At 45.3% G+C, this 22,888-nt stretch overlaps 1 protein-coding gene across 2 annotated transcripts in view; it reads right to left on the bottom strand.

Annotated features, from left to right (window-relative positions):
* Positions 1 to 20,445, bottom strand: part of sptbn2 (spectrin, beta, non-erythrocytic 2) — a 49,748-nt gene extending 29,303 nt beyond the window's left edge. Inside the window, exons 1-2 of one of the 2 annotated variants that reach the window (XM_030782138.1) lie at positions 20,289 to 20,445; positions 16,420 to 16,527 (exon numbers count right to left, since the gene is read on the bottom strand). In XM_030782138.1, the coding sequence (XP_030637998.1) occupies positions 16,420 to 16,527; positions 20,289 to 20,445 (265 nt within the window). The remainder of the gene's footprint in view (positions 1 to 16,419; positions 16,528 to 20,288) is intronic. The other variant, XM_030782139.1, reaches the window with a different exon arrangement.
* Positions 20,446 to 22,888: the final 2,443 nt, after the last annotated feature.

Below are 22,888 nucleotides of genomic sequence, written 5' to 3'. Positions count from 1 at the left end.
GCGACATTCTCTCAATTCAAATGGAATCAAGTCGTTAAGTGAACCAACAAATCCTTCCAAATACCACAGAGAAGTGTGTCTCAGAGGGGGTGTGGGGTGTGTGTGTGTGTGTGTGTGTGTGTGTGTGTGTATGGTGGGGTGACATTTGCTGTGCTATGGTAGACATGCTGGTCTTGGCCTCAGGCTTCAGGACTGTACAGTAGCCAGAATCTGTTCCCAGGTCAGTGCATCATCTAGAAACTCACAAACCCTCCAGCTACAGCCAGTAAGACAATGTCACACACAAACCTTTACCGCCACTACTTAGAGAAAGACTGGGCCCTCTCATTTAAACACAGATTATCTCTCTCTCTCTCTCTCTCTCTCTGACACACACACACACACAAAGAAGAGAGAGAAATGCTTATCTTCAGAGTGCAGCTAAGAAAACCTGTTCTACTGGTCACCTGTATTGGGAGTTTAGTGTAACAGCTAAAATGTACAGCCTGAAAAAATACACACACACACACACACACACACACCTCAAACGATTAATGGAAAAAGATAAAAACTTTAACGATTCTAAAGTTGAAACGCAAAATGTAAAGTGCTTTAAAGAAGTGTTTTAAAGATCTGTAAAATGACAAATAATAATACATTTTAAAAATCTCTCAGAAAAGGACTCATTCTTGCTCCCAAGATTTTGTCCCTTGACCCTGTGCCCTGTCTCATATCCAGATGGTCTATGGTGGAGGTGTTTTTATTTAGAAATGGCATAACTGCCAGAATGTTCTATTTCTCTGTGCTCATTAGTGGGAGTTTAAGGCAATATATCAACCAACTGCAGTGTCTCAACAAGTAAGTGTATGTGTCTGTGTGTGTGTGTGTGTGTGTGTGTGTGTGTGTGAACAAACATGTGTGTGTGTGTGTGTGTGTGTGTGTGTGTGAACATGTGTGTGAGTGAGCTAGCGAGCGAGCGAGCGAGAGAGGAGTAGGAAGATAGAGAATAAAGAGTAATAACCAAGTCAAAAGAATCTCTGCAATGTAGTCTGACCACATCACCCATGGACTCAGCAACAAGAGCTGTACCCCGGTTATCAGGGCAGAGGGCTGTGTGTGTGAGTGTGAGTGTGTGTGTGTCTGACAGAAAGAAGGAGAGAGAGAAACAGCCCCCAGCCTTGACCGGTGTCTGGAAATGGGAAAACCTTGAGCATTCCAGTGGAGATGAAAACATGCAGACACTCTTTCTTTCTTTCTTTCTTTCTTTCTCTCTCTTTTCCATCATTCTCTCTGTCTCTGTCTCTCTCTCTGTCTCTCACATGCACACACACACGCATACACACACACGCGCACACACGCGCGCACACACGCGCGCACACACGCGCGCACACACATACGCACACACACGCGCACACACACGCGCACACACACGCGCACACACACGCGCACACACACACAGCTGTTAGTAAATGTTTGCTGCACCACCCCAACTCTTCTGTTGTGCCTGTGCTGCTTTACAATGCAAATCTAAAGAGATCTAAAGTCAAGCACGGTAGACCAAGCTGGACAGACATGTGCATGCCTCCCCAACACACTCCTAATCGACTGTCCTGTGCAGCCGAGGAGCAAGCACACAGAGGCGGTTAGCACAGGCAAGAGCGGCAACCACACAGTAAATGGAAGACTAGTGGAAGAGAGCTGGTAACATCCGTATGACGGTGTAATCGGTGTAATGGGTGCTGGTAACAGAATGTGTGTGTGTGTGTGTGTGTGTGTGTGTGAGAGAGAGGGAGTGAGTAAGAATATCAGAATGTATGTTTGTGTGTGTGTGTGTGTGTGTGTGTGTGTGTGTGTGTGTGTTCTTCACCATGATGTTAAGCCCATCAATTACAGATTAACCCGAAAACACCAGCAGCTGTCAACTAGGAACAGAAAACACACACGCATACACTCAGGCACAAAAGTACACATGCACACACACACACAGACAGAGACATCTCCCACTGCCTTCAGTTCTTCAGCAGAGAGACTGACTAACCACTGAACACAGACTACTGTGATATTTTAAAGATATAAACCAAATGACTTCAACTAAGATATAAACTGTTTACAGCATAAACAGGCTTTTCACATATCACACTCAGTCATGCATTTCATTATCATCTGACTGAAGCACACAAACACACACACATACACAAAACAGGATCCTCTTCAGAGAATCATCTGACTGTGTACCCGCTCACAGACACACACACACACACACACACACACACACACACACACACACACACACACACACGTGCACGCACAAACACACGCACACAAAAAAACTCTTTCGAAACAAATGTGGAGAAAACACATTGACTTGCTGTCAGAATGCAGTCATGCATGTACACATGTACACAGAAGAGCCCTGACTCGCTCTCTCACCACATATACACACTCCATTATCAGTATACACTACAGCCGCGCCAAATTCAATAACTGCGTGACGGATTCACTGCCTCCACAAAAACATGAAAAACATGAAAAAAAAAAAAATCAAACAAAGTGTGTCTATCCTCACGCACTGTCTCTGGTCCTTCATCAGATTTATGGAAGGAAAAACAAGAGAACTATTTTAGAACATTAGTCTCTGAGCCGTGTTGGGGAAACATACAGGGATTCTGCGTGATGGGGTTTCTCAGCTCAGTCACAGACTCGACATTGGTGGCAAGTTCAACGTGGCACAATAACCGCTGTTGCAATACACAATCTGTCAAATTTACACTCTTCAGAACCTTTACAGAGTACTACAATCAATACATTACACAAAACAACAGTGTCACTGATCGTTTTTATAATTTTGATAATCTTAGTTTTCATAATCTTATACATACACACACACACACACACACACACACACTAAAGACATGAAAGGACACTGACAAATGAAACACCTGGACAACTAAAGGCATGAGCAAATGCAAACACACATTCAAAGACTGTTATACGCCATAGAGACAACAAGACTCCTGCCACACCCTGAGAGGGGGGAGGGGGGGGGAGAGATCAGATAACACTAGAGAAAGTCAGACCAGGGAAAATACAATGCGTGAAAAAGAACAGCAAAGGTCTAAGTACCAGAGATACCTGAAATTTTAAAGATGGTTATCATGGATAGATATTCAGTAATGTAAGCAGGAAACAGAGTATAAAAACAAAAAGTTCTGATGTAAATACTGTTAATACCCACAGGCACACACACGATGTTCTGGGTTTAATGGAGAATGTGACCTAACATGACACACACTGGAAGATACTCACCAGACCCACACACACACACCTGAGGCAGACAACACAGATACACATATATTAGAGTGCATCATTATAACAGCCTGTAGTGTCCTTCACCCATTACATCACAGGCATAGACACACAGACCCAGGCTACTAACAAAACTGCATCGGATGGAGTGTGTGTGTGTGTGTGTGTGTGAGCTACCCTATGTCCAAATACAGTACTGAATGGTTACTGTAACACACACATCTATGTCTCAGTCGATAGGTGCAGTCACATGAGTGGATGTGTATCATCTGGCATACACAGACTGTTCTTCCATTAGCACGTTTATGTTTCTTATTATCTCTACAGCTGTGTACATTTGTCTACATAATCTCTTACTAATAGGGAGGACAAATTCCACATTCTCATTTATACTGTTTACAGGAGATCGGGATGAGCCAACGTGCATCAATCAAACTAAAAGTCCTAAAAAATAGTCAATGCACAGTCAATGGCCAGTTTATTAGATACACCACAATGTTTATGAAAACACATGACCCCTATGGACAGCCAGTCACATGGCAGTGACTTGCTATATAAAGCAGGTAGACAGAGGCAACCATAGGTCCAGTAACTGCTCAACTGAAGGTTAGAGTGAGCAACACAGATGTCCTGTGTGTGACCTGAAGACCGGTAAGACTGGTTCAGTTGTCTTTATGGTGTCCTGGCGTCTCAAAACTTCTGTCCCTCAGAAGGATTTACAGAGATTTCTAGAGGATTTACGGACAACGGTGCAACAAACAAAAACCATCCACGCCACAGACATCCCATGTGCTAAAACAGCCTGTCAATCAGAGAGGACAGAGACAGAGCAGAAACATGCTCACATTCGGGCCACAAACAGGCCGGTAACGGCCAAACGCAGCGTGCCATCCAGCATCTCTGAACACTGAACTCACTGGTTCCTGTTGCAGCTGGACTAAAACATCAGTAAGTACATAAGTAAACACAAGAAGCAGCAGCAACTGTTGGCAGCCAATCACTAACACAACGAAACACGTGAAAAATAAAATAAATAAAATACATTTAAAATAAATAAATAAATAAATCCGCTAGTCTGTTGAGTCCTGCTGAAGGCGGCGTCCGGATTTGGTGTGAGTGGCCTGAGACCACAGACCCATCCTGTCTTGTATGAGTGGCATAGGTTGAGGGCTATGCTTTAATGGCAGTGTGAGTGGGTGTTTTTGGCAGGCGTCAAGTCTTTTAATAGAGAACCGGGAAAGTTTGACGGCCTATCTGATCGAGGCAAGCACAAGGTGCTTCCCTTAATGGCCACAATTGTTGACCCTCTTTTGTCATGTGGAAACTTCCAGAAGGATAATGAGCCACGTCATAAAACACAGTCTGTCTCTGAAAAGTTCCAGGAAGTACCCGGCGCAGATCCCAGATCTCCAACCGAGTCAGGCATCTTCAGGACCAGCTGAAATGGAGCGTTTTGCCACATGAACGTACCACCATCCAGTCTGTTACAGCCATGTGACACCAACACCTCTGCACAAACCAGCTGTCCCTCTCCACAGTAACAAACTGCAGAACCTAAGACTTAAAGACAGGTCTGTCAGAGTGCCAGCAGTACTAAATAAAGTAACTGACCGTAGTTAGACTGAGTGTAACGTATACCTTTACTGATGTTACAAAAACAGCTCCATGGATGGACAGGTCTCTCTCAGACACTTTAAAACATAACATACAATCAGCACTTTTCATTAAGTTTTATTATTTGTTCTGATTTATCATTAGCGGAGTAATGACTGATTACTGGCTGACACTCATGTCGCTGGACTATCTTCTGTCTGTGTCATTAAGTTTTCCATGGAAAACAGTCTGATAATGTTGGCACACTCTGACCCCAGATATCAAGTCGTGCATCATCAATGGTCTAGTCTGTCTGTCCTCAGACAGGTTGAAGAAACGTTCAGGAAACGTTAGGAAGAGGTTATGGAGAGATTGGTTGTGGTGAATGATTTCTATTAGTTCACACAGATAAAGAGAATATCTCTCAAGCAAGAAGGGCGTCAACTAACACACACACACACACACACACACACACACACACACACACACACACACACACACACACACACACAACTGTGCAACAGAATGGAGGAAATGAGAAAAGTGAAGAAAGCTTCCTGTATCATACACACCCAAAAATAAAATCTGCTTGGTGAAAGGACACAGAGATTGGTTGCTGAGTGTGTCTTTGTGAGGACATTTGTCATGTCAAATGCTCTACTACAAACACAAACACAAAGAGCTGACAATGGACCCTATTTCCATCTATCTGCCCATGTTCCTCATCTTACCACCTCACTGCTATAGGTCACTGTGTGTTTGCGTGTTTATAACTAAGCTTCTATCCACATAGACCCACACCTCTCATCACTAACCCTACTCCAACAATACCAGCCCCTCCAAGAATGCTGTCTCTCACACACACACACACACACACGTTGAGTGTAAACAGAGTTATTAGACAGGACATTCTGTGCACTACTAACCTATAATCCAGTGCTTATCTGTGTGTGTGTGTGTGTGTGTGTGTGTGTGTGTCAGAGAAAGAGAGAGAGTGAGTGCATGTCTGATTACAGATGTGTTTCTGTGGTTGTGGGGACTGTGGGTGTGGTTGTGAGCTGTGTGTGGTGTGTGTGTGTGTGTGTGTGTGTGGTGTGTGTGAGGACCATGTGTGCGGTTGTGAGGGCTGTGCATGTGGGTCTGTGGGGACTGTGTCTGTGTATATGCACATGTGTATGTGCGTTATTGTGAGGACAGTGTGTGTGTGTGTGTGTGTGTGTGTGTGTGTGTGTGTAGTCATGCAGACTGGTAGGAATGGCAGTATAATCCAGTAAAACATGCAAACAGAGTTAAAGACAGTGATCCTGTCTTTGTGTTTCAGGCCTTTCATCAGGCTCTGATGGACAGATACTCCACGGCTTTCATTGCTACATGCAGACACATGACACATGCAGCAGTCCCCAGTAGATGTCTCTCCCAAACTTTTTTACCGCATGATCCTGAGTGAGGGAATGAGGGAGTGAGAATGAGTGAGTGAGGACGGGAGTGAGGGAGTGAGTGACAGAGGGGGGCACGAGTGAATGGATGAGTGAGTGAGTGAGTGTGTGTGTACAGATTAGCTTTAAACCCGATCACACATACCTCGAAAGAACTCAAGTGTGACCTTAAGAGCTGACTGTTTTTTATTCTCTGTGTGTGTGTGTGTGTGCCTGTGTGTGTGTGTGTGTGTGTGAGTGAGTGAACGATGCATGCCTGTGAATAAAGATCAGAAATGTGCTGTGAGAATGTGTTCGTTTGGGTGTTTAAGTCTCTGTTATTATACGTGCTGTGTGAGATGCTGACCTGAATGTCTTAAAACCCAATGTTCAGGCAACATAACACCCATTCAGACAAACAGCAACCCAAACAGTTTTATTCAACTAAACTAAATTCAACTGTCTTAAAACGTGTGCCTGAGGTCTGGGGTGTGTGTGTGTGTGTGTGTGTGTGTGTGTGTGTGTGTGTGAGCGAGTGTGTGAGTGTGTGTGAGAGAGAGAGAGACAAACAGACAGACAGACATAATGGACCCTTCACACAATACCATGTTGACTGTAAAACTAATGAGGGTTTTAGACTGTGTCCATAATATAGTAATCATCACACACACACACACACACACACACACACACACTAAAGAAAAGATTCACAGAGAGCAGCCAGTGAACTTTGTGACTTATTAATCATTAAGTGGGGAAGTATTATAACTTTAGACAGAATTCCAAACAGCCCACGTCCCACTCCCACCTTTAACCACGGGATCCATTTTAAGCACAGTAATAACAATAAGGCTGTTCTTAGGGGAATCAAGGCTATATGACTTTATGTTTCTGGAACGTATAATTGTGATTGTCCTCCTGATAAAGCTTTTAGAATAACAAACCCTTCGGCTCCCAGAGGTGCAGTTGTATTGCTAGAATAATACATTCATTTAAATATTCTATTTTATTAATGTGACTTTCAACTCAGAACTTAGTCACGCTGAGATGACACATATGGAAACGCATGGAGAATAGACTAGTTACTAAAGAACTAACATCTCCCTCTCTCTCTCTCCCACACACACAAACACACACACACACACACACACACACACACACACACACACAGACACACAGACACAGTCTCGGGTCAAAGAGGAAAGGGGTTAAATTAAACGACAGGAATGAGGGATGAAAGGGATGAATACATTGCTCCCCATGGAAAATCTTTACTGCTCTGAGACAGGAGTAATTACACTCCTACTAACAGATGCTTCGTTTCCGCTATGGCTGCCGAACGAAAGCAGGCGCTTACTGAGTGTGTGTGTGTGTGTGTGTGATTTTTTTTTTTTTTGGTCTTTCTCTTCACCTAACTGCCTGTGGCAACCTCACCCTTTAAAAAATAACACCCTCACTAAAGCTACCAATCATCGCTGCCATGGTAACAACCTGCAGCTTTCAGAGACTCCCCAGTGCTCCCAGTCCCATTCCAGTTCACCAGTGCAGTCCAGTAAAGACCAAAGGTTCAAACACAGAGGAGATGCTAACCAAAGTGAGTCCAAAGGAAACATTCAAACATGATTCAGATGTGTTCTATAGTCTAGAGCTTCAGTAACCAGTGCAGGAGAGGAGTGGCTTACTGACAGAAAGGACTTGTTGAGGGCATGTACATATGTGTGCATATGAGTGTGTGTGTGTGTGTGTTAGGAGAGAGAGAGAGAGAGAGAGAGAAAGAAAGAAACGGAGTATATTTTGGTGTGGACGTGCGTGTGTGTGTGTGAGACTGCTTACACAGCCTGTTATTACAGCCAAAAGAGCAAGTACTCATTAACATTGCAAAAACACACACACACACACACACACACACACACACACACACACACACACAGAGCAAATGAGAGGGAGATTTTTCCATCTCAAGATGTAAGAGTGGAAACTCGTGGCCTTTGTATGTTTTAGGCTGATGTCAGTGTCTCTGAGATGATTTTAAAAAAGCTCTTGGGATGTGTTTTAAACGTTAAGTATTGTAATTCTGACACCCTGAACACGTACTGTCCTGAGAAAACCAGACGAGGAGCGCATGCAGGCCTTTAGGTTGGCAGAGATTCTGTAAGCCTCATTTTAGCTCTGGCCAAACTTGTAAAACTTCTCCCTTGATCAGTGGCTTGGTAAAAATAACACAGGGTCTAAACAAGAGTGCTCCCATCCCGAGCTTAAGTGCACCTGCCACTGAGTGTGGAACCAGTATCAAGTCCCACCAAACAAGTGACTTCACACTCCTGCACATCCTTTTTCTCATTAAACATGTCTTTTCATGCATGTCAACGCTTCACCCTGGTCATACTGTCACCACACACACAGACACACACACAGACACACAGAGTCTTACGTTAGTCACCAAACTGTCGTCAACTGTCATTTTTCAGAGTAGATTAAATTTGTCTGACACCTGGGGTCTCTTTCAGTTCACTGTAATATATCTCAAAAATCTACTGGAGATAAGTTACGATGCGGAATGTTCTGAAATTTAAGGCAGAGCCACGCAAAATAGCTAGCAGGTGGAAACTGTTTTTGGTTTTGTTTGCTTTTAAGCTGTGAGGTAGAGAGTTGGGTGATGAACACAGCATGTATGTCACCCCAGACTGCAGTGTCGAGCCGTGATGACTGAGTTACCAGAGAGTCTGAGGAGACTCCTCTGACAGCAGTAAGGAATCTGAGTGAGGGGCCCAGGGTAATGAGAAGGAAACTGGTTGAGACATAACTAACAGCAGGGGAGGACTGGGAGTAGAGTTCAGGGGTAACATCTGAGGACAGGAGCTTTGCAGAGTAACCCTCTTTCTAAAACTTTCATTTCCATTTTTCTTTCATACGCTGTGAATAACACAGCTAACAGGATTTCTAAGCAGACCAACAGAAGACCTGCTCCACAGCGGTAAAGTGAGAGAATATGGCACCCCTAAGACAGCCTGTTTTTAAGTGGTTGATACACAATCATTTGCACATGTGACAAGTTCATCGCTTCCGTTGTTTGTTTCATAAGAATATGAATCTGAATATTTCTGATGCAACCATTTACGGTCACACTATCCACCCAACTCCTCGCGGTCTGACTGTTTACGGTCGTCCCGTCTACACAACCAGCCTGGTTATGACTCTCCTGTCTTTACCGTCTGCCTGCATAAATCTGTTCTCTGCAAGGCTACTATTTACACTCTCATAAAGTCCAGTTCCCACACTGTCTGTTTCCCGGCTTACTGGACTTACTGGGACTGCTGCTGTTTATGGCTCTGGATTGTAGTTTGGATTAATGTGGATTATTAAATAAAAATGAGAACATTTGGGGTTTTTTTGCTTGTTTGTTTGTTTTTCCTCATCTGTGCATCCTCACTGAAAGCATCTTGAATGTTTTCTATTCTTCGTACACGCTGTGGAAGGGCTTGAGCCCAGAGTAGCGTCTGAAAACACAGGTACTTCCCCAGGCTACAAAAATGTATCAGCAGCACAAGTCACTGAAGCTCAGTCAAACCAGAGCGGTTCTGAAGAGGAACACAAGTCACTGAAGCTCAGTCAAACCAGAGCAGTTCTGAAGAGGAACACAAGTCATTGAAGCTCAGTCAAACCAGAGCGGTTCTGTAGAGGAACACAAGTCACTGAAGCTCAGTCAAACCAGAGCGGTTCTGAAGAGGAACACAAGTCACTGAAGCTCCTTCAAACCAGAGCAGTTCTGAAGAGGAACACAAGTCACTGAAGCTCCTTCAAACCAGAGGGGTTCTGAAGAGGAACACATGTCACTGAAGCTCCCTAAAACCAGAGCAGTTATGAAGAGGAACAGAGCCCTTTGAACACTGCCAATTGAAAATGTACTCAGTTCCAAGGTAGCTTTTAAAGATGTTTTTACAGTAACTATGGCAACCTCTGAAGAGAACCACAGAACCGATGTCTCCCAGATTACACACGGAGTGCTGTGAATGTATGAATGAGCCTGGGAGAAAGAATGGAACAGAATTGGAAGAATATCTCTCTTTTTTCCCTCTCTTAAGAACATAATGATGAGCTGCTATCTCTGACATTCAAATCTGTTTGATATAAAACAAAGAGTGCTGTTATTTCATACACAAGTGTGTGCATGCTCACACACACGCGCACACACGCACACACGCGTGCAAGCACAAACACACACCCTGACACATGCAAGCACACACACATGCAAGCACACACACAGATGTGAGTGGAGTACATGGCCCAGTTAAAGTGTTGTGTCTATTTTTGTACAGTCTGTGGGTTGAAGAATATGACTGCCCACATTTACTGCAAACGTTGTTCCATCCCACCAACACACACACAGCAACACAATACCCACTGAAACACACAGAACACAGTCCAGTGGCCAGCAGAGCACACTTCACAGGTCTAACATCTCAGCTCTCTGGAATGGCCTGACAGCCCAAATCTCTCACTCCATCAGGTTTCCTCCTCTGAAACACAAACACAACTCACTCACACACACATGCTCTCTCACTGTCTCTCTCTCTCTCTCCACACACACACACACACACACACACACACACACACACACACACACACACACACACACACACACAGTGCTCTCCACAATCTGAAGACAGTAGCTCGGTGATAAAAATGTGATGTATATAATGTGGAATTTTGAGTATACATGTGCACTTTAGAACATTACTTTCATCAAATGTCTCTGACCTTGATTGGTGGAGTGGACTGAGAGGAAACTGGCCTTTAACATCACATGTAACGCATTCATTTAAAATAGTCTTGGTCAAAGATCTCTTTTAGTCAAACATAAATATTATATAACAGATTCTTACATCATTCCATAAATTTCTCAATATCACTGTGGGGGATGGAGTGTCTATTGCATGTTGCGTTTTGTGTGTGTGTGTGTGTGTGTGTGTGTGTGTGTGTGTGTGCATGCACATGCGTTGGGGGGCTAATCCTGTGAGAAAGAATCCTATCTTTCACTACCCTTTTCTCAGAGTTTTTAGCATTATGGGAAACTTGTGCTTCCCACGAGGTGGTCAGTCCGGGCTATGTATGCGTAGGTGAACAAAACAAAACTTTCCAACAAGGGGACAGACTAACCTGAGTCCAAAACATCTTTATCTTATGTTTCCTACACAGCCCTGAGAATTAACACAGCAAAACAAACACTATCTACTACACACACACAAAATACACACACACACACACACACACACACACACACTGTTGTCTCTAAAAATATCAGACAGGAATTAAAGTATCTATCTGATAAAAAAAAAAAAAAATTCTCCACCTAAACTTTGGGTCATCAGAGAGTTTTTCTATGGTTTGTGCCTCCTTTTCTCTGGGTTTTTGGGTGGTTGCCAAAACTGTGAGGAGAAGACATCTGAAGAGCGTCTCCTATTTAACCCGAATGTAAACAGCAGCAAAAAGCCATCTGGAGAGAGCAGGTGTCAGTGGAGCGCAAAGCTTCAACTGCCCAGAGCCCTCCCCCCAAAAACACAGCACATCTGTGTGATATTCCCATGTATAGCATGGTAAATAAGACAGTAGCAAAGTCAACAGGAGAGATAGGACAGTGTGTGTGTGTGTGTGTGTGTGTGAGAGAGTGAGTGAGTGTGAGTGTGTGAGAGAGAGAGAGACAGACAGAGGAAGCCTAGTATGTGCCCACGTGCGTGTGTTTGTGTGCATGCGTGTGTGTGAGAGAGTTCAGTCAGACACAGAGCAGAGACACATCACTCTTACTGCTCAGAGTGGACTCAGACCTTACAGGGGTGTCTCTGTTTGATATGAAGCACAGGGAGGAACGAACAGTACTTAAAACATGCACTCACACTGAGAAACTCCAACGCCTACAAGTCCCATGGGGCCGTGCCTATAAACCTGACTTCCTCAACACCAACTGGGTCTGCATGCTTTCTATATCTGCTAAACGCAAATGTGTGTGTGTTTGTGTGTGTGTAAATCTCTCTGTCATCATAAGGAATCTAACAGCGACATAATTCAGCTGGTCCTGACAGCTGAAAACATTCTATACACTGCTTTGCACCTGAAAAACACACACACTCAAAGAATATCTTAAATTTCCCTAAATTCCTATTAATTTGTGTTAGAGCTAGGTGTGTATGCGCATGTGTGTAAGAGAGAGAGAGAGTCTGACGCAGTCTACTGAAATAAATAATCATGTATTTAATATGCTCGACTTTCATCCATTCTCATATTATCTCCATGGCATAAACAATGTCAGATAAACATTGCTATTTGTTTCCAGTTGGAGATACAGAGAGAGATTGCTCACTATGTCAGTGAAGCATGATAAGGCATAAGAGAGATGTGCATACACACACACACACAAACACAAGTGAAAATAAATCATTCTGACTCTACTTTTCCCCTTCAGTGATACACTGAGAGAGAGAGAGAGAGAGAGAGAGAGAGAGAGAGAGGGCTAAGACACAGGGCTAAAAGGTTTTTCATTGCTGGGGTGAGTGACATACAGGGGAACAGCCTTTCTGAGCACACACGCGCACACACACACACACACACACACACACACACACACACACATCTCTCTCGATAAACACGGCAGCAGGCTAATCAGACATCAGTCAGAATTTCAGAATGAAAAATCATACTGGACAGAAATCCATTAAAAGCTCATAGAGGGGGAAAAATACTGCAATTTCTTTCCACACAAGGCTGTAGATACACAGAGGCAGTGCCGTCTAATGCGTCTGTCTGAACCGAAACAGAGACCTTCCATTCCAAACAGTGACATGATTACTGTCTGTTAACTGTTTCAGTCACTGAAAATTCACATTACTGTCTTAATGACTACAACAGCCAGAATGCTCTACAGTATAGCATGGCCTTGGGTTCCTTGAGGGGCTATGTGTGTGCATGCACATGTGTGTACGTGTCCGTGTGTGTGCGTGTGCGTGCATGTGCATATGGTTGTGTATGTGTGTATGGTTGTGTGTATGTGTGTGTGCATGTTTATATATATATGTGTGTGTGTGTGTGTGTGTGTGTGTGTGTGTGTGTGTGTGTGTAACTGAGGTGGTAACAGTTCATTTAGCCTACATGTGAGAACGGCTCGACTCAGTGAGCTCTGGTTAAAAATGCCAATAAGTATTTGTCCTGTGTGTTTCTAACTGATAAGTGCAGGAGACAGGCGGACCAGAGGGGCTAGCTGAAACATACTAACTGGAGCAACCATTTTAACATGCAGTCTGGGATTTCAATGGTGATTTCAGAACATTTTTCAGCCATTCATAATCAGCTGATAGAGTTCTGATAAGATAAAACAGTACATAATAGGGATGATGTATTCTCAGCTGATTTAAAGACTCAGTAAAACATCTCACCTCCGTTTGCTCATCTGCTCTACAGACAGAGAGATACACTGAGAATGGAGGTAGACATGGGGACAGGGAGAAGAGGGCGGCCCGAGGAAGACTGTACTTGTGTGTGTGTGTGTGTGTGTGTGTGTGTGTGAGAGAGAGAGAGAGAGAGAGAAAGAGTGTTAGAGGGATGGTAAAACTCAACTACTACTTCTCCATGTGGCATTCTTATAAATTCTCATTCATGATGATACATCAAAATTTTAACTGAACCCATGACAACATTATTCTGAGAGATGGCTCAATATTGTTTATCACACACACAATCTTTGAAGGAGTGAACATTCATCTCCATCTCCACATATACATGTGCACACACACACACACACACACACACACACACACACACATACATACATACGTCTATAGTACTCAGTGGGTAACAAACACAAACCCTGCATACACCCTCACTCTCTCTGTCTTTCACACACGCTGCATATACATATTTGCTGAGGTAAAACTGGCTTTGCCTTTAAAAGAAGAGGCCAAAAAGTCAGCCTCAGGGCAGCCTGACCGGATTTACTAGTGCTGCAAGAGTGTGTGTGTGTGTGTGTGAGAGGGAGAGAGAGAGAGAGAGAGAGAGAGAGAGAGAGAGAGAGAGAGAGAGAGAGAGAGAGAGAGAGACCAAGGGGACAAGGAAGGAAAAAGTGAAGGGTTCAGTATTTCAAAAGAAAACAGACAAGAGGTGGGGCAGAGTGTGTGTGTGTGTGTGTGTGTGTGTGTGTGTGTGTTGTAGGGAGCTGCTGTGGGGAGGGGGGCTTATTTCAAAAGTTGAAGATATGTGACAAATTTCAGAGAGGCAAGGTGATGAAACAGAACAAATCATTAACTCCGTGTGGGTGAGTGCGTGTGGATACAAGAACTCAATCAGGCCACTTGTCAATTCTGTCCAATTGTCAAAAACATCTTTGACCAAAAGACTAATCTCTTCACTCTGAACCAACACACACCATCCCCATTAGAAGAAGATTCTGGATTGTGTGCCATCACTGAAAAGTCTTACCTAAAACAAAGCTAAGGTCTGACACTATCACACAGTGGAAACAGATGACTGACGACTACATTCTCCACACACCCCTGGACAACATCTACCAATAACAGGATTTACCAAAGACACGATCGTTTTTCTGACTTATGACATGGCACACTTGGACTCAGTCAATCCTGTAATTGCCAAAACGTCGATAGAGATCTGAACTAACCAATCACAGTCACCAATCACCAAGGTCAGAAAGTGGAATGTGGAGGATGTGTTGGTCTGGACTGACTTGGGAAAGGGGAAAGGGCTTCCCAGAGACTGGGACAGACCAAATCTGGCTTTTCTTAAACCGCAATCCATTCATACAACATATGCAATTCCTTCACACACACACACACACACACACACACACACACACAAATGATAGGGATGCGCACACACACAGACACCCGCGCACACACACACACAGAAAGTGCTGATATCAGAATTACAGATCTAATCAAGGGTGAGGGCTGGGATAAGATCAGAGAAAAAAAAAAAGAGAAGAATAGGGTGGTTCTCTCTCCTCTCAACTCAGTGTCTGAAAAACAAGTTTAAAGTGTGACACTTCTCCTGTCCACACACACACACACACACACACACACACACATAGCCTTTCATTCTTTCTGGAGTTGTGTATAACGGAAATGTGGTTGTCAAAACTATGAGGAACATGGAGTGTGTTGTGTATGAGGAAAACAAAATCACATTTTATGTATGTTGGAATGTATGTTGAAATGTATGTGGGTGTGTGTGTGTCTGATGTGCCTGTGTGTTAACAGATGAGGCTTGCCAACACATCTGTGGGTGATATGTAGTGAATACACGTGTACATGTGTGTATGTTTGGTTTGTTAACAGTGCCTGTATGTGTGTGGTTTTTACAGTACTAACCTCTGTCACTGACCCTGACCAGGGGAAAATGTGCTGTTAGCTATGGGCAGGCATGGAGGTGAGGATAAAAGAGAGGGAAAAATGCCTGACTTTTCTCCTCTCTATCACAGATGGTATCTAGGGTAACAGGACTATGACACAACCCAAAATACCTTACACAGAAATAAGGACGCTCTCCTGGAGAGTAGCAAAGGTGTCTCTCTCTCTCTCTCACCCACACACACACACACACACACACACACACACACACACACACAGGAGCAAAAATAAATCATTCTGTGCCTATTTTTCCCCTTCAGTGATACACTTAGAGAGAGAGAGAGAGAGAGAGAGAAAGAGAGAAGGAGGGAGAGAGGCCATATGGCTGTACTCTGTGTGCACTGTCTTGCATAACTTGCTCTGTCTCTTACTGCAATCCAAACGAATGAGAAACTTTGTCCTGTTGGAAGAGGAGATAAACCTTCACCTCTCCAATAAAGCCCCACGGCTTTGGGGGGGGGGGGGGGGGGGGGGGGGGGGGTTACGTGGCCAACAGGACAGACGGACCCTGAGCCCGCTAAAGAAGGGATAAAGTCATTACAGACGGTCTGAGGTAAAAAGAAGAGGCTGAAGAAGCTAGCCTTTAGGTTGCTAATGAGTGACGGACATGAGGCTGGTGCAGGAGAAGAGGAAAAGCTGAGCCCGGTAAAGAGGGTAGAGGTCGGGGAAGGAAAGGTACGGAAAGCAAGGTCTGAGGTGAGCAGGAAGGTTCTTACCTTGCAGCTGTTTAAAACGACCTTCCAGGATGTTGGAGTACTGCACCTGGTTAACGAACGCTGCAGGCGACAGGCACTGCTCGCTCTCTCTGCGCTCGTAATCCATTTCTTCCTCTCCTCTTCTCTCCCTCTCTCAATCTCTCTCTCTCTCTCCCCCACGGCTCTCTCTAAATCTTATAAAATACTTACAAAATATCTGCTAACTTTTGGCTAATCAGGTGTTTAGGCCATGACATACAAGTGCACGCTGGATTTTTCAAAAACCAAACGCAACAAAATCTCACACAGCGAAATAAAAAGGCACAAACTGTGTTGTTTTGTCTTCCCTCAAGGCCAGAGTGGTAAGAAGTCCAGTTTGGAAACAGGTATCCAGAAAAGCAGTAAAAATCTCTCTCTCTCCAAATATGAGTTGGTTTCATTTACAGACATGAAACCACGCCATGATGTTTTCATATGGCTCTCCTCTCTTCTTTCACCCTCCTGTAGACTCTCTTTTTTTTTCCCCCTTCCTCTCTTTTCTTCTTTGGGTAAATGGTGAGAATAAAAGAAAGTTTGAACAGAATGTTCTCTCTTTTTTCTACTCTCCTCTCTTTCTCTCTCTGTCCTCTAAATCCTTTGCAAAACTCCTTTCTTCTCTTCAGAGAAAGTGGAAGGCACACGCACTAAACGTACACACATACACACACACAAACCGCCTCTGCCTTCCCCTCAGAGTGTGTGCATTTGCGTGCGTACACACACACACACCTTGTTTGAGCAGTGCAGGAGAACTGGCCGCTGTTGGCTTGCTGTGCAAACACAGCTCGTTGCTCTCTCTTGCCCTCTCTCTCCCTCTCTCTCTCTCTCTCTCTCCGTTCCCGGATTTGCATAAAGGTGGGAGTAGGAGGGGCAGAGAGAGAGAGAGAGAGGGAGTGAGATAGAGAGAGGGAGGAGGTGTGGGCTGAACCATTTGAAAAGGTGTGATGGGGTTGAAGTGGGGGACGACTAAGATCGTAATCGAGTAAATTCCAGGGAGAGAAGTGAATGATGGAGAAAGAGAACAAGAGAGCAAGTGGAGAGAGAGAAGAGAGAGAGGATGAAGTGAAAAAGGATGGATGGACAATGAAGCGTATGTATAAAGGGGACTTTTATCTCTCTCTCTCTCTCTCTCTTTGCGCTCTACTGCCTGTAACAACAGTGAGACGTTAAGACAGGAAGGAAGTACTTGAGAAAGAAAGAGTCAGAAGCAACAGCAAAATCTCTCTTCCTGTCACTACAGCGAGAGTGTGAGTGAGAAAGAGAGAGAGAGAGAGAGAGAGAGAGAGAGAGAGAGAGAGAACGTGTATCTGTCAAAGCCAGAAATGACTTTTTGTCACACAAAGTAAATCAGCTGCAAGAAAAAAAATTAATAAAAAAATTTAGTTAAAATATATATGTTGTGACTCATTAGAACCTTAGCACACAAGTTCAGCCCAGTTTACAGATACCTTTATACCCTTTCAAGGCCTGCCATAAACCTCAAAATCCTCCAGACCTAAACACATCCCAACACCTTTCCAACCTCAACACACCCTGACAACCTCATAACCTTAACACACACCAAAACCTTCACAACACAGTAACATCATTTTATCACCTTGACACATCACACATTCACAACAGCACATCCCTGCAAGCTCAACCATTAACACACCCTAACATCTCTAGAACGTTAATGCACAGCAACAGTTTCAAAACCTTAACACACAGTTAAGGGCTCGTGTTGAATCAGAGAAGTGGAATATATCAGATACAACATGAGCTGGTGAAGAATGTTAAGGTGTAGCATCTTCTGACCCGCCCTGAGGGCATGTGCGTGTGTGTGCCTGTGGCATGTATTTTGATCTGACATGTTTGTATTGTTTGACAGTAGGGCAGTACAGACTTGATCTACCAGCTGTGTTCAATCTTCTCTCTCACACACATACAAACTCAAACAAAAGCCTACATACACATAAACATATAAATAGACATACACACACACACACGGACGGATGGACAAAAGCCTACAATCAATAAAGATTCATAATTTTGCACTGAGGACGTGTGTGTGTGTGTGTGTGTGTGTCTTTGTCTGTGTGTGAGGCTGTGCATTTATGTGTGTCAGTGTGTGTGTGTCAGTGTGTGTGCGTTGTGTTTTTATTAGAGGAAGTAGGATAATGAAGGACAGCAGACAGACAGCAGGGGGCTTCACTTCTCAACTGTAACCTGAGGCAAACAGGGGACAGGCTGTCAGTGCAAAAACAACAGACTGGCCAAAGCCCCAAAATTCTCATTACTACCCCCCCCTCCCTCTCTCTCTCTGAGCATGTGTCAGGGTGTGTGTAAGCTAACCTGACTAAAATCACATGTTAATTGTGGACAAAAAATAACAACTGCAAAATGATACAATCCATTGCAGAGAGAGAAGATAGAAGGAAAGAAAAAGGATGTAGAATATGACAGCAATATTGACCAATAATGTAAGGGAGAAAGAACAAAAACAAAACTCCAAAATGCAAACGCACACACCAACTAAAACACTTCCCCTGTCTGCAACACACACACACACACACACACTCTGTATCTTCCAAACCTCACTACATTCCCATGGATGAGAGAGTGTGTGGGCACACACAGATCCAAAATAACAGCAAGGATATTTCACACACATCTACTGCTAACACACTGACCCCAACACAGCTGACAGGAGGAGATCTCCACATGGAATGTGTGTGTGTGAGAGAGAGAGTCAGAGAAATACAGAAAAAGACAAGGAGAAGGAAGAGAGGGGGGGTAAAAGAGAGAGGGGGTAAAAGAGAGAGAGAGGAGCAAGAGACGGGGGGGGTAAAAGAGAGAGGGGGGTAAAAGAGAGAGAGAGGAGTAAGAGAGAGAGAGGGGGGTAAAAGAGAGAGAGAGGAGTAAGAGAGAGAGAGGGGGGTAAAAGAGAGAGAGGAGTAAGAGAGAGAGAGGGGGGTAAAAGAGAGAGAGAGGAGTAAGAGAGAGAGAGGGGGGTAAAAGAGAGAGAGGAGTAAGAGAGAGAGAGGGGGGTAAAAGAGAGAGAGAGGAGTAAGAGAGAGAGGGGGGTAAAAGAGGGAGAGAGGAGTAAGAGAGAGAGGGGGGTAAAAGAGAGAGAGAGGAGTAAGAGAGAGAGGAGTAAAAGAGGGGGGTATGAGAGAGGGGGGGGTAAAAGAGAGAGAGAAAGAGAGAGGGGGTGAGAGAGAGAGAGGAGTAAAAGAGAGAAAGAGAGAGAGAGAGAGAAAGAGAGAGAGGAGTAAAAGAGAGAAAGAGAGAGAGAGGAGTCAAAGGGAAAGAGGGGGGCCTAAGGGGAATACTTTAAGCAGTGTGGTAAAGAATGTGACCATCAAGCCCTAGCTTGTCAAACAGAGATGTTATCACATATCTCCACACACACACACACACACACACACACACACACACACACACACACACACACACAGAGTAAGCCTGGCTGCTGAGTTACACATGTCTTGTATATGAACAGAGGTCCTGTCACTCCAATCACTGTCTTGCAACGTATACTCCATGTCTATTCAGTCTGCCGCTGTCTCTGTCTGTCTCTCTGGAGAAGCATGTGTAAGTGTTTGTTGATGAGGGAGAGTGAGTTTAGACTGTGCACTGTTCCAGTGGCAAACAGGAAGTCTGCTCTTCAGAATGTCTCCCCTACAAGACATTTATTAAAGATTTAATATTATCTAATAGAAATGTGTGTGTGTGTGTGTGTGTGTGTAAGAATGACAGACTGCATAAGTTGCAATGCTGCTGCCCCCTGCTGGACAAAAATACACATTACAACCAACAACAGACACAGACACAGACTCAGACACACAGAGGGAGCAGTGCGAACAGACCTGCGAGGGCTTTGATGCGGGAGCGTTCAAACAGGCGGGCCGAGCTGTTCTCGTTGTCCCAGTCGGTCTCAGCAGCCAGATCCCAGCGGTTGTTAATATCATTGTATTGCTGCTGGATCTCCAGACTGTCAAAGTCAGTGGGCGAGATGGTGCTCATGGTTACCACGGCAACACACAGCCAACCTACCCACAAACACAGAGAAAGAGAGAGAAAGAGAGAGAGAGAAAGAGAGAGTGCATCTTAACACAGATGAATAATGCATAATTAACAGGGATTGTGACACTGTGACTGTACAACTCAGGTTTATAGCTGCACATGGAACCCTCTCAACATGTCTCTTCAGTTCAAACTTACAGGTTAATCCAACATTTGTATCTATATCTCTCAAATCTCCATTTCATCATAAATCGTACATTTGCTGTGCTTTGTGACATTTGTGTGTGTGTGTGTGTGTGTGTGTGCGCGTGCGAGTGTTATATTCAGTATGGCATCTTTTTACAGTGATCAAGTCAACCTGTCAATTAGTAAAAAGGTCAGTGTATTCATGGTACGCATGGCCAGCCCTCCTGCACTTGTAAGGTGGCTGTCATTAAGCGTCAGGACGGGTTAGGATGGAGAGTGTCAGGACAGGTTAGGATGGAGAGCGGTTGGATGGGTTAGGATAGAGAGCGGTGGGATGGGTTAGGATAGAGAGCAGTGGGATGGGTTAGGATAGAGAGCGGTGGGATGGGTTAGGATAGAGAGCGGTGGGATGGGTTAGGATAGAGAGCGGTGGGATGGGTTAGGATAGAGAGCGGTGGGATGGGTTAGGATAGAGAGCGGTGGGATGGGTTAGGATAGAGAGCAGTGGGATGGGTTAGGATAGACAGTGGTGGGATGGGTTAGGATAGAGAGCGGTGGGATGGGTTAGGATAGAGAGCAGTGGGATGGGTTAGGATGGAGAGTGGTGGGATGGGTTAGGATAGAGAGCAGTGGGATGGGTTAGGATAGAGAGCGGTGGGATGGGTTAGGATAGAGAGCGGTGGGATGGGTTAGGATGGACAGTGGTGGGATGGGTTAGGATGGACAGTGTTGGGATGGGTTAGGATAGAGAGCGGTGGGATGGGTTAGGATGGACAGTGGTGGGATGGGTTAGGATGGAGAGCAGTGGGATGGGTTAGGATAGAGAGCAGTGGGATGGGTTAGGATGTACAGTATTGGGATGGGTTAGGATGGACAGTGTTGGGATGGGTTAGGATAGAGAGTGGTGGGATGGGTTAGGATAGAGAGCGTCGGGATGGGTTAGGATAGAGAGCGGTGGGATGGGTTAGGATAGAGAGCAGTGGGATGGGTTAGGATAGAGAGCGTCGGGATGGGTTAGGATAGAGAGCAGTGGGATGGGTTAGGATAGAGAGCAGTGGGATGGGTTAGGATGGACAGTGGTGGGATGGGTTAGGATAGAGAGCAGTGGGATGGGTTAGGATAGAGAGCAGTGGGATGGGTTAGGATGGAGAGTGGTGGGATGGGTTAGGATAGAGAGCAGTGGGATGGGTTAGGATAGAGAGCAGTGGGATGGGTTAGGATGTACAGTATTGTGATGGGTTAGGATGGACAGTGTTGGGATGGGTTAGGATAGAGAGCGGTGGGATGGGTTAGGATAGAGAGTGGTGGGATGGGTTAGGATAGAGAGTGGTGGGATGGGTTAGGATAGAGAGCGGTGGGATGGGTTAGGATAGAGAGCGGTGGGATGGGTTAGGATAGAGAGCAGTGGCATATCCAATATGAATAAGGATTTACTCAAATAAAAGATGTCCCCTCTCTCACCCCCCGCCATCGGTCCCTACCCCCACGCTCCCGGCACCCTGCACGCTGCCAGCCCCTGCCCCCACCCATGCGGTTGGTCCCTGTCCTGTGGCTTTGTGTCTTGGGATCGCGCGGCAGGGAACGGCTGACGTCCCATCAGGACAGATTCTACATGATGAATATTTCAGAACCAGGAGCATTAAGAGCGCACAGAGGGCTGGCCAGAGACACTGAGGGATTGGGAAGAGCGACAGGGAAGCGTGCGCTCACACACACACACACGCACGCACGCACGCACAGAGTTCACCAGGAGCTTGGGACCAGAAGAAGGGGTATGCAGGTGGGAGTCCTGCAGATCCTAAAGCTGAAGTAAAAAGAGAGTGGGGTGGAGTGCGGTGGAGTGGGGTAGAGTGGGGTGGAGCGGGGCAGAGTGGGGTAGAGTGGGGCGGAGTGGGGTAGAGTGGGGTGGAGCGGGGTAGAGTGAGGTGGAGTGGGGTGGAGCGGGGTAGAGTGAGGTAGAGTGGGGTAGAGCGGGGTGGAGCGGGGTAGAGTGAGGTGGAGTGGGGTGGAGCGGGGTGGAGCGGGGTAGAGTGAGGTGGAGTGCGGTGGAGCGGGGTAGAGCAGGGTGGAGCGGGGTAGAGTGAGGTGGAGCGGGGTAGAGTGGGGTGGAGTGGAGTAGAGTGGGGTAGAGTGAGGTGGAGCGGGGTAGAGTGAGGTGGAGTGGGGTAGAGTGAGGTGGAGTGGGGTAGAGTGGGGTGGAGCGGGGGAGAGTGGGGCAGAGTGGGGTGGGGCAGAGTGGGGTGGAGCGGGGGAGAGT

The sequence above is a fragment of the Chanos chanos genome, chromosome 8 (genome assembly GCF_902362185.1).
Source record: "Chanos chanos chromosome 8, fChaCha1.1, whole genome shotgun sequence".
Taxonomy (NCBI): Eukaryota; Metazoa; Chordata; class Actinopteri; order Gonorynchiformes; family Chanidae; genus Chanos; species Chanos chanos.
This window is presented reverse-complemented; position numbering and strand designations above follow the sequence as displayed.